At 42.3% G+C, this 12,414-nt stretch overlaps 1 protein-coding gene across 1 annotated transcript in view; it reads left to right on the top strand.

Moving 5' to 3' along the window:
- Positions 1–5,876: 5,876 nt before the first annotated feature.
- The window catches only part of bean1 (brain expressed, associated with NEDD4, 1), a 31,408-nt gene continuing 24,870 nt past the window's right edge, over positions 5,877–12,414 (top strand). Inside the window, exons 1-2 of the mRNA XM_046402620.1 lie at positions 5,877–6,009; positions 10,605–10,724. Coding sequence (XP_046258576.1) covers positions 10,700–10,724 — 25 coding nt within the window. The 5' untranslated portion in view covers positions 5,877–6,009; positions 10,605–10,699. The remainder of the gene's footprint in view (positions 6,010–10,604; positions 10,725–12,414) is intronic.

A 12,414-nucleotide genomic window follows, 5' to 3' on the forward strand; every position in this document is an offset into this window, starting at 1 on the left:
TTTTGTTGCCTTTGATTTATGTTTTAAAGTTCAAACTGCTTAAACAAAGCAAAACAAAAGTGAGCATGTGGTTATCAAAAAGCAGAAATTCATGGATTTTCTTTTGAGGAAGCAAAGACAACACATGTTTTAATGATAAAAATCATCATGCACATCCATCAAAGGAGAAAGTGGACTTGACATCCCAACAGCTTTGACATCAACCTGAAAAACATAAAATCGTACGTTTCACCAGCCAGTTTTTAAAGTCAGCCAATGTTTTTATGAATAAGATTCCATGTGGTGAAGATCAGCTCTGGTCCTTTGTGTAAAATGATCCCACATGTTACACAGTGTGAGACTGTGTCAGAAGAGCTCAGATCTCCTCCACCTTGATCTTTGACATGAGATCAGAAGTGAGTCCGCTGTTTTTCTCTTCTTTTCTAACTAAGTGTAAATTCAGCACAGGTTCATCCCGTTTTATTATGGCAGAGGCTGGCGGATTGAGGGGTCAGACCTCCACATGTGATCACATCCATATGAGACATGAACTCAAGATATGACGGAGTGTTAAAGATCCTGAGGTGAAGAATGAGAGAGACGGAGGGAAAGGCTAAAGTGATGTCTTGGGTTGACACCCTGCTGGGACTGAACCCACAAACCACACAGACACTTTTACAGATCAACTTAGAAGATTTTGTAATTTTGATCTGGTTGACAAATTACTAGAAAACAGGGCCATGTGTTCTATCACCTTCAGGCTCTGTTCCATCTAATGTTGTTATGTGTGACCACATGTCTACACATATGTATGTCAGGAAGTACAGTTTCCAACAGATAGTAAAATCAAAACTAATTTGTTTTATTGCCTAAAATGATCCACACGACTGTTCCAAAAAAGTTTCAGAGAAAGGACAGTCATGCATTTGAACATTTGAATAACCAGCCAATGGTTTCATTTTTCTAGTGACAACACTCTGACTCCAAGAGGCCTTTACTTTTGCAATATTTTTCTCTCTGTTCCCTCAGTTTCTCCCATTCATAAAAGCCATCTGTTTGTTTGAGCCTTTGGAGCAAGTAAATCATAGACTAAATTCAAACATCACATCCATCCTGAGGGCTGAGTGTGGCTTGAGAAATGATTCATGTGAGTGTTGTTTTAAGGCATAAAGGTAGTTAAGGCTCAAGGAGGAAGAAAGAGTGAACCCTGGCAACACACAGGCCTTATATGGCCAAAACCCCTCCCATGTCTCAGGTGCAGCCAGTTTCTCTGAAGACCAATTCAGATCAATCACAGTACAGGTGTGTAGAGTGCGACACCAAATTCAAACTGGGAGAGCAAAAAAAAAAAAAAATCACCCTTGAGCATGATAAGGGACATCAGAGACTAAAAACATGATATGCATGGTATCCATAAGGTGCCAAACTTAACCTACATGTACAGAAAGAACAATGAGTCCATGTGGACCAGCGTGCATCCCCTCCTTGATGTTTTCTCATAGTTCCTCTATAATCAGGAACAGGGATGCTTTCAAAAAGCTCTCATTGACTTTTGTGAGCTGCACAGACACCAAATTCACTCTGTCATCAGTTATTCAGGCGAGGAGGATGGCTGGAAGATGTGACGGATGTCTGCAGGAAGGAGTGAGATGGAGAGGAAAGAGAGATGGTGATCGAGTGAGGGGCGAGGCAATGCTTCCATCTCGTCTTCCCTCCTCCCTTCAACCTCAGCTCAACTTTGTTCTACTTGTGGCGAGGATGGGACAGGACCAGCTGGCATGCCAAACATTGCATTTAGCTACAAAAACCAGACTATTAAACTGAGGCGTGCTTTATCCTTGAATATGATTACATGGAGACTGCGAATGGATAATCCTTTGAAGCCTGATCAAAGAAAGTCTGAATTTTGAAGTGGGCTGCAGTGTGTGTGTTTACATGCAAAAGGAGTTGATACGGGTAGCTCTTTACATGACTACAGCATGTAATCCAGTTAGAGAATACTCTGCGACTCGTCATGAGGAGTTACGTTCGTTTCTGTTGGCATGAAGAACAGCACAGGACAGAGAGAGAAGCATGGCTACCTGCAACAACAGAAACTGAAACTATCACACACACACCCCATGATTTTATGTACATGTGGTTGATATGTGCAGGCTTTGAGGGGGTCATTTTTCAACCTGGTGTTCACGTTACTGCACTAATGCAGTTCTTCAGTAAGTTCATATAATTGGAACAGTGTATAGAACACGTAAATTCAGAAACACTAAACAATCTCGTTGTCAGAATTAATGCTGGGACTGTATGTTTCTGCAATTTCTGCAAAACGTTTCAGTTCTCAATTTTATGTTGAATACAGTGCAGCGAAAAAGCTCCAGTTAGGTTTGAGCACAAGAAACACTTGGTTTTGGTGAGGAAAGGATCAGGTTTTGCCTTAAGATTCCTGGTCCTGTTGCCACAATCAACTCTACCAAAATGTTCTTCAACAAAAACAAACAAAATGAATGTGCTCTGACATGTTGTAGAAATGTCGATGTGATCTGTATGAAATGTACCAAGTTAACATATCTAGAAACTTCTGCAGAAACATTCATCAGTAAGATTTTATTCTGTTGACTGGACTGAATGTTCACATCATCAGAAAAGTAAAAAACATCCTGTCACTGTGAGACTCCTGGATTCAACCTCCACACAACACCACAAAAACATTTTTATTTTTATGACTTATGATTTGTCCATCCATTTATATTTTTGTTTTGTGAGTAGCATAAAGGAAATAAGAAAGGCAGTAGAATTTATCATTCCACAGCCTCGTGCTGTGGAATGATAAATAAATGAGCCTTGCACCTCGCACTTTGATTCTCTCTGTGAGTCAGGGGGAAAAACAGAAAAAGGTGCACACATCACCTTGAATGTTCTACTTAATGTGATGCTGCAGCCATAAAAAAGAAATCTTGGATTTATGGTGCATCCAAAAAATAAAAAAGCTATTTAAAGGGAACTTCAAAAGGAAAAAAACACAATTTTTCACACATTCAAACCTAAGAGACTTCTGTTTCATGGATCATTGCAGCAAATGCAAAACTCTTGAGGTCTTGCGTCTTTTGACGCACATTTCCCTGAGATTAAACAGTATTTGTGATCGTTGGAAACACTGAAATCCTAACAAGAAGTCAGAATGAACTTCAGGGAGTTTAAACAAGAGATTAAATCCAGTTGAATTCAATATGAGGAATGTCTTTTATTGTCAGAGACAAACTTGTTTCCAAAACCTGCCTGCTCGTCTCCTGACTCCCATCATTCGATACAATCTCATAAATAAAAACTCTGTGTCTCTTGTTATTACAGAAGAAGAAAAACTGTTTTCTTTGGGTTGTCTGAGCAAATATGTCCCTGTTTTGTTCCACAAACATCTTACAGACTAAACACTGTGGCACACAGGTTCTGGCCTCACGCGGTGATCAGGATTTGGGTCTCCTTTGTTTCATGTCCTCGGTTGGTCTGTGGAGCAGATGTGTTTTTGTCTCTGTCAGAGGCAGGAATAAAGCTGTGGCATGTAGCTAAGAAGGTGGAACATGTCATTGCCAGATTTAGAGGTCCAGTTCCCTGCCTGTAAGTCATGGCAGAGCAGGATTACCGTACTCAAACATACCAGTGCCCCTCCCACGTGGATGCCCACTGGAAACAGGTCTGGTCCTCATTCCTGCTTTGAAAAACACTGCAGTCAACCATCACAAAAGCAGAGCTGCATCAAACATCCCACTGACACACTGACAAACAAACCTGAGTTCAAAACAACCGCTACAAAAGCAGAAGCTGTTACAGATGAAGACGCCGCTGAGGTCCGATGTCTCACTGCTCGTTTGACGAGACCTGTGAGGGACGAGTAAGACAGGGTCTACTGCCTAATGAGCTAAGAGATGCGGTGGTTTTGTGCTATAACATTGAGTCCATTATCAGCTGCTGTAATGTCATATAAAGCATAGACACCAAAGGTGATGTCAGTACTGCCACTGTGGCTGTTTGACCAGCATCCTCCTCTTCTTTGTCCTCTCATTCTCTTTGCCTGTCACTTCTGTTCAGAGAGTCTCGTACAGTCTAGACCAGCTTGCCTGAGCCCCCATGATTTTTATTAAAATTTTTTAAAAAATAACAAAAGGAATCATATTTATATTTAATGATATTTACACAGATTTCTCTACATTGCCTGATCTGCTGAGATTCCATAGCAACATGTTTACATTAAAATTTAACAATAAAGGGTTTCAAAGTTTTACTTTGTGGCTCCAAATGTTAAACACCATCTCTGATACTCATTATGTGCGTAAGAAATGAGACAGTAGATTATTTACTAACCACAAAAGGGAGAAAACAGGAAAACCTGAAAAAGCCAGACTGACAGCGGTCTAAAAACTGGCAATGCTCTGTCGCCACCCTGTGGTGGAAAGCCTACAACACACCCTGTTTCGTTTCCATACATGTTTCAGGCTCCTTTTGTGTTGACTTGGAAAAAAAAGCACAATTAATATATATTTTGACTTTAAAAATCTGTCAGTCTGTCAAGCCAGCCGTCCTGTAGTAAAATGCTCCCTGATGTCCTGTCAAACAATGTCTTCCTGCTGCTTTTTCAAAACTGATTTGTTGATAATCGGTCTGTATTGATACACTGGATGTTGCTCTGGAGGGACGACACTAATTTCACACCTCATTCTATGTTTTGAAAATAGTGGTACTAATATTGATGAATTGTCCCCGTCAAAAAACACAAACTTTCAGTGGTTTCAGGGTTCGAAGGGCCTTAAAATCTGCGTGGGTCCGTTGAACACGTGACTCCAAACCACGAGCACTAATGGGCTGCTTTAACAGCCTTCCACCGGGTTATGAAATCTGGCTGCAGTGGTTTGTTGTTCGGCCACATCAGACTCAGTGAGTCTGGCTCACAGTTCATCCCCAGCAGGTGCTGGATGGGGTCAAGTCTCGATGCATGCCAGTCAGGTCCTTGTAACCAGGATGTTGGGTTTTCCACGTTGAAACAGGAAAGGTTCATAAATGAAAGAGGAAGTGAGCTAATCTACTTTAAGGGTCCATTCACTCTATTTCTACTTGTTTGTATTCTATTTCTCTCTTGTATAACATCCCCTGAACTGACCGTGTATCAGTGACTCTGACCAGATCAGACATCTGATTAATACTCGTGAAGGTTTCGGTGTCATTCTAGTTTTTAATGTACTTTTTACAGTCGACTACTCTTCCAGTAGGACAGGACGTGCGCCTCCGGGGAGGTTTGCGCACCTGAAATCGTTGCCCTCGTTTCTCAGAGCACCGCGGTTTGTTTTTGGTGAGGGATTTCCTGGCTGGCCGTCTCACCGTCGGCGTATGCCTTCCTTGGATGATGCGCTTCCCTTCCCGAACACTGACACACTTACTGGGCTGCAGAGCCGAGCCACGGGACGAGCCACGGGACAGAAACACGGAGAGGAAGCCGCGAGGATAGAGTCAGACGAAGATGACGAGGATGCAGGAGAGAGAAAAGAGCCGATGAGAGCTGATGATGGGGATAAGGCTGTCGACAGGCGGATGTTGGTAGAGAAAAGAAAATATAAAGCTCTGCGTGTTTGAGGGTGGTGACTGTGATGATGATGATGATGATGATGATGATAATGATGATGTCTCGGTTGTGAGGACGGGACCCCTCGGAGCAGCAGGAGGAGGAGGAGGATGCTCGGATGATTGCAGCGCCTCTCTGCTCAGTGCTGATCATCGTGCGGGTAAGTCTCGGGTATCACCGAGAGTTTAACGAAGCGCTATTCTGAGGAGGTGGGCCAAGTCCCGGGAGAGAGAGAGAGAGAGAGAGAGCGAGGGAGGGAGAGGGAGAGGGAGAGGGAGAGGGAGAGAGGGGGGAGAGAGAGGACCTTCGGACTGGCTGAGCTCTCTGGGATGTTGTTGCTGCTGTTGTCGGTGATGTGAAGCGACATTAAGGAGCTGATGAAGGGACTCCTGCCTGCGTGTGGACACGTTTCTACATTTTTGCAGGTAAGCAGCTAATCCTCCTTTTTCTCTTTCTGTCTCTCTCTCTGTTTTTCTCTCTGCATCCCAATCTAAACTCTCTCTGCTCTGTACAAATACTCCATCTAGTACAGTATGGCTATAGGGAGTTCATACTGAGATTACCATCATAGTATTTATCTTCTATTGTATCATAGTGATATTATGTAATATTCCAACAGAAGCACCAACAACAGAATAAAACACTGTAAAACGTGGGTCAAGCTATGACATACATTACGTTTATTTATGTATCTGAGTGTAGTTTTGAGGTATAAGTACTTGAGTATTTCCATTTTATGCAACTTTGTCTACATCACATTTCAGAGGCAAACAGTGTATTGTTTACTGAATGCAGTAGTTTATTCTTACAGATTTAATTCACAGATTCTTACAGTTTTAACCAAACTGTAAATAAAAACGACCTCCACGCCAATCTGCTACAGCGTGCAAACAAGCTGCTTACACCTCAGTGCATCAGTGTAATATCATATAGCACACACACAAAATGTGTTTGGCACTCATCTCAACACAAAAGGGAAACAAAACTACTACAGTGTGTTAGCATGAACCAGAACTCCCTGTGCTTACATTACTGAATTATTCCTCTACAGGAAATTTAAAAAAAAAAAAAAGTGGTAACAAAACAGGAAATTAAAAGTAACATAAAACAAATGTTACAATGAAGTACTACAAACACACTGTAGGTCCCTATAGGACTGTTGCAGAGGTTTTTGGACTCATCTCCTCTCTCTCGCTCAGCTCTCCTCCCAGGCTTTCCTCCCACACACTCTAACTCTCTTGTTTCAGCGGTGAAGTACAGAAGCCTCACAACCCTTCAGTAACAGAGCAGAGAGGAACCGCAGCCAAATGTTTTCATAGGTTACTTTATCACTCACAACGGCGTGCACATGATCAGCTGAAGTGTTGGGGTTATATAAAAGTTATTTAGATCCCTGAAAGAGAGGGAATCCAAACAGGTGCAGGTGATGTGATGAAACCGTATGGGTCAAGATAAAAACAGTAAAATGCATCACAGCCGGGAAAAGAAGAAATATGGAAGAGCGTCCCCTGATACGGCCAAAGTGTGGTCGTTTGTGTCACTGTGTTTACAAGCTGTTTCCAGTTTTAAATGTGTGACTTCATCAGTGCCAGAGGTTGACAGTTTGATCTAAAGAGCCTCACAGTGTCAGGGCTGTGTACAGACTTAACACAGGCTTCCCCAGAGGATATCAGAGCTATCTGAGTGACTTTCCCTCTCCAATCAGCCATGAAGGTCAATGCCACTTACTCATTTATGCAACACGTGTGACTCTTTGAATTCTGACAAATTCCATCAGCTACAACTGAGATGTAGTTTTTAGATGTATTTTTTTAGTCTATGATAATGATGACAACCAAAACTATAAAGAAAAGATGCAGGCTGGGTAATAATTTAGAAATCTCTTTAAAAACAAGTACTTTAAACACAGCAAAGCGAAGGTGGATTGCATGAGGACCTTGTAACAAACGATGAACTCCCTGCTCCATGAGGACTGGACCCCTGACCCTCTCGCTGTGGGGTCGAGTCTGTGACCCGGCTGTCATGGGAACTGAACCCGCGGGCTTTCAGCGGCGGCTCTGACTGCTGCGGCTCCTGCCTGACCGCCTACAAACACTATAGTCAGTGTGATCTTGGTGCCATTGCCAGGACTGACAGGTTGAATGGATGACAGGGCTGTGTGGGCCAAATAGACTGTCAGAAAGAGCTGGGAGGAGATGGATGAGAGGAGGGAGAGAAGGACGCAGAGAGAGAGAGAGAGAGAGAGAGAGAGAGAGAGAGAGAGGGAACACCAGAAAGAGAGATGAAGAAATGATGGAGTGCTGTTGTGGCTACAGGCGATATCCAGCTCCCTCAGTTTCTCTTTCTCTGACTGGTCCTGTCCCTTACTCTCTCATTCTTTTCTCTCCACATCATCACCTGCTTTTGTCTTTGTGTTTTTGTCTTGTGTTACCGCACTTACCGCTTGTGGCAACTTGACAGATTACTTACAACACTTGCTTTCTTTCAGTACTTTTGCCCATTTCATTACAAAGGCATAATAGGTCGCTTGAAAGAATTCCGAGATGGCCAAAAGCACTAAAATCAATTCGCAAATGTGACCTTAAGCTTTGGTTCAATTTAGGCAGCTAAAAATTGATTGAGGTTTTGGATAATCACCTGCTTGGATAAAAGAAAACCCTCGCTGACTATCAGTACAAAAAGAAAGATGCAAAGTGCAGGGAGAACATTCACCCTGGTCATCACGTGCTCTGCTTTGCCTTTTAGCAGCTGTGTGCTGTGGTCTCTCCTCCAGAAATGCTTTGTGTTCCTGCATGCAAAGTTGCAGCATGTAAAATCCCAACTATGTGGAGCTTTTATCCTTTTCTTCCTGTCCAGTTAGGATTTTTAGAAGCTGTTTATTTCCAACCAAAGTCTCTCTTAGGACATTCATACACGATTTTTGAGAAATTGGCAGTCGCCTCCTGTTGGCTGCTCTGACCAAAGCAAGTCTGCAGAGGAATGACATCATCTCCATTTTGTCTCTTAATATTGCAACAGAATCATGTGCATTTGTTTTCCCACAATACTAATTTTAACTGCATGCTTTGTTGAGCAGTTTGTTTTATTTATTCCAATTTGCAAACTCTCTTTTGTCTTGTCTTGCCTGTCTCTTCATGGACTGTTTGTAAGTAAGATTTTTATCTGAATTAACTTGCTTGGATAATATAATAGTAACAGTGATTAGAGAGTGAAACTGGTTAGAGAGGCTCTCCTTGGTAAACCACAGAAAACTTCAGCCTTCCGTTTAAAATGAGGCTCAGTTTGCGATGACCGTAATCAGCTTATAATGACGATTTAGTGCAGCAGCTGAAATTCCTGAAATCAGTCCTGAAAAGCTTCTGAGGTCTTCCTGCAACGAGGAGCTGCAGCAGCACTTCTCAAATATGGAGACAGTGAGCTCAGTTACCAACCTCAAAACATCACATTGATTTGTCAGAGCACTTTTCAGTAAACCAACACAAGCAAATGCAGCGTCTACAGCCAGCCATGTGAGATAATGTGTAGCATGTTACTGTTGCATGTTACTCAAGACAAAAGTTATTTTACTTCATGTTGTGTGTTAGATCACATTTTCCATAATGTAGAGGAGGTTAAGTCATGTTGTGTTTTCCTCTCTCACTCACTCTTAGCTCGTAGCTTCAATTCTTCATTCACTGTGCCTCAGAGTTTGAGTCGACACAAATCCTGCAAATTCTGCTTCCTCCTTCTCACTGTCTCTCACACACACGACTGTGGTGTGTGTGTGTGTGTGTGTGTGAGGGAGAGAAGAGAGATAGTTCAGCCTCTAGCTGCCAGAGTGTGTTGTCTGTATTATCTGTCTGTGTGAGCAGGGACGGTTATGTAACAACAAAGCAGAATGCGTCGTAGGTTCGCACGAGTCTCTCTCACTCACTCACCCTCACACACACACGCAGACACACACACACACACACACTGTTATGCTCCTCTACACTGTCTGTCACAGGACACGAGGTGATGGATTCAATTGTACGCAGCACTCATGATGTATCAGAATTAGAAGAAATGTGGTGTGACATCTCATGCCCTCCTCTCATTGGATGGATGGTGGTGCAACAGGCTGCGCGTGAACAATAGCTGATCACAAGAAAAAGGTGACCAGGAAGTAGTAAAAGTTAGAAATATAAGATCCGAAGAGGGAGACGGTCTGCTTAAGCTTCTGGAATCCAAGAAACAATGGGATGTAATCCTAATGTGGTAAAAGCACAGCCAAATAAATAAAACAAGTCAGTTTTTAATTGTGAGCATCGTTAACAGGTGCCCGCAGGTGAGACAATACAGGTGCAATATCAAATGCACAGGTGTGTGGTTTCTGTCACTCGGAGGACAGACACACGTAGTGAAGAAGCGTGGGAACGTGGGAGTTGTCTTTACTGTTCGCATGTTATTGAGGTTACATTTAGACGTGCAGGTGAACTTTTTCACTTTTGACAATGAAAATATTTATTATTATTTTTTGCTATAATCATTATTGTCATTACTGTTATTATTAGTGTAATAATTTCACTAGTATTACAACAATGTAGTAAATCAGTGATAGCTACATACATGTATTTAAGTGTGTGTGTGTGTGAGGCTGGTTCAGGTATTGATTGGAACATCTAAACCCTGTGGTCATGTTCCGAAAAGAGCACTGGACACACATGTACAAACCACACACACACACACACACACACACACACACACACACACACAGTGGCGTGGGTGGCCACTTGAATGCATCTTGCACACACACACACACACTCACACACACATTGCCTTGGGCTTTATAAACAGCCGGGCTTGGAGGTTGTGACTCGCACATCAGTCTCCGCTCGTCCCTCTTTCTCTTTCTTTCTCTCTCCTCACAGCTTCTCTCATTCGCTTCATTTATTTCTCTCATTCTTCATCTACCTGCCTGCTGTTCGTTTTCCTTCCCTGCTCTCTTTAGGCCTGCTCCACACACCGATCTGCCTCTCTCCCTCCCTCCCTGTCTTTGTAGTTACATTTATAGCAGCGCTGTGTGGTGGAGACCAGCTGAAGTTGGCTTCCTGCCCGTTGAGATGTGCCAATAGGAAACACTGTGAGCTGGGGTTCATGCTGATGAAATTGATCTGCTCAGGTAAGAAACAAGACTCCTTCTTTTGTTCCTGTGCTTTTTGTTTTGTTTGTGCTTTAATTAGTCTCCTGGTAGCTATTGTTATTTGTTCTAGAGCCACCAAGAGCGGAGGAAACCTGATTCGTATTAATGTTGGCTTAAGGTGATGAGAGAAAAGCCTCATGTGGGATTAATGTGGAAATTTACAAGACAGAAAAACAGAAAAACTTTAATATCAAATACGAGTCTAACATCAAATGAAATCTGATCCTTAAACAGAACAAAGAAAAAATAAATGGTGAGAGCATACAGGGTTATAAACAGGTGTGTGTCCGTCAAATGTATACGCGTGTTTATGGGATATATACAAACACACACACACACACACACACCTCAAAGTACTTTATATCCAAAGGAGTCTGAGTAAAAGAAATATTTAAAATTAAAACAGAAATGAAATGTTTTTAACACTGGACACACATTACCGTACTATGCAGGATATTATATATTAAATGCCAGGCAGCGCTACATGTTACTCTGAGAAGTATATAAACTGTATGAAAGTTTTATTGATTTATCAGTTGATTTATCATCACTGTCTTTGGGTCTGACAGATTCTGAGGGGGAAACATACATTTCATTCAAGTTGTTTCTTTTATAGAAATTAAATTAGCATTGATGGGTATCTGCTAGCATAACAACAAAAATGTTGTCATTGACTTTTAAAATCACAGATCATTCAACCTCCGGTTTCTTTAGATTTGTGTCAGTAAAGGAAATCTTAAAATATGCTTTGCGTTCTTCTGACATAATTTGTGGAAGAGCAGAAGTTGTGCTTTTCCAGCGTGTTTTGATTTGTGAGTTGTTGTGGATATCCTTTGTTTATTTTTAGCTGGATTACAGGTTGAGCTTTTAAACTCCAGAGAACAAGGTAGACATATTTATGGAAGCATCCCTCCTCAATAAAAGATGAGTCGCTATCTTATGCAACAACTCCTGACCACACTGTGCAGGCAGGAGACGGAAGGAGGGACGGACGGACGGACGGACGGACACATGGGTGACTGTTACAGACGTGTGCTAGCCTGCCACTGTCTCTCAGCCGTCCTCCCCGTCTGACTCGCTGTCCTTTTGACACCCTCTTTATATCTGTTTCTCTTTCACCCCCGTCGCCCACCTTTTTATGTCTCCCTCATTCTCTCCCCTCGTCTCTCTCCCACTTTCCCTTCCCCTCTCTGATCTATTATTCACAGCTCTGTCTCTGGCTCGTTCTCTCTTTCCCTTGACACCTGAAATCCCTCCGTCCGCTCCAGGCCGTTTAGACCTCCACCGACAGTGCTTCCCTCCTAGGAAAAGAAACAGAACGATGAATAAAAGAACAGAGCGAGGAGACAGATAAAAAGCTTTGGGGTGGGCAGCTCTGAAGATATGTCGAGGTATTTCTCCATGTGGCTTATTGTATAGGCTGACATTTTCCACAGTCCTGTGTGATCCTTCAGAAAGACTGGTTCCAACTGAAAGATTCACTGCGGACAAGAAGCGGAAAATGTTCACACTCGAGACACATCAGTAACTTAAGCTTTTTTTTTGTTTGTTTTTTAAATCTAAGTTTAACCTTTAGGTATCTCACACTATGGGATGCCAGCAGGTTATGGGATTTCAGTATTTCCAAAATACCTCTAAACAACAGAAACAAAAGATATATAACTTTAGG

Source organism: Scatophagus argus, chromosome 10, assembly GCF_020382885.2.
Source record: "Scatophagus argus isolate fScaArg1 chromosome 10, fScaArg1.pri, whole genome shotgun sequence".
Classification (NCBI taxonomy): Eukaryota; Metazoa; Chordata; class Actinopteri; family Scatophagidae; genus Scatophagus; species Scatophagus argus.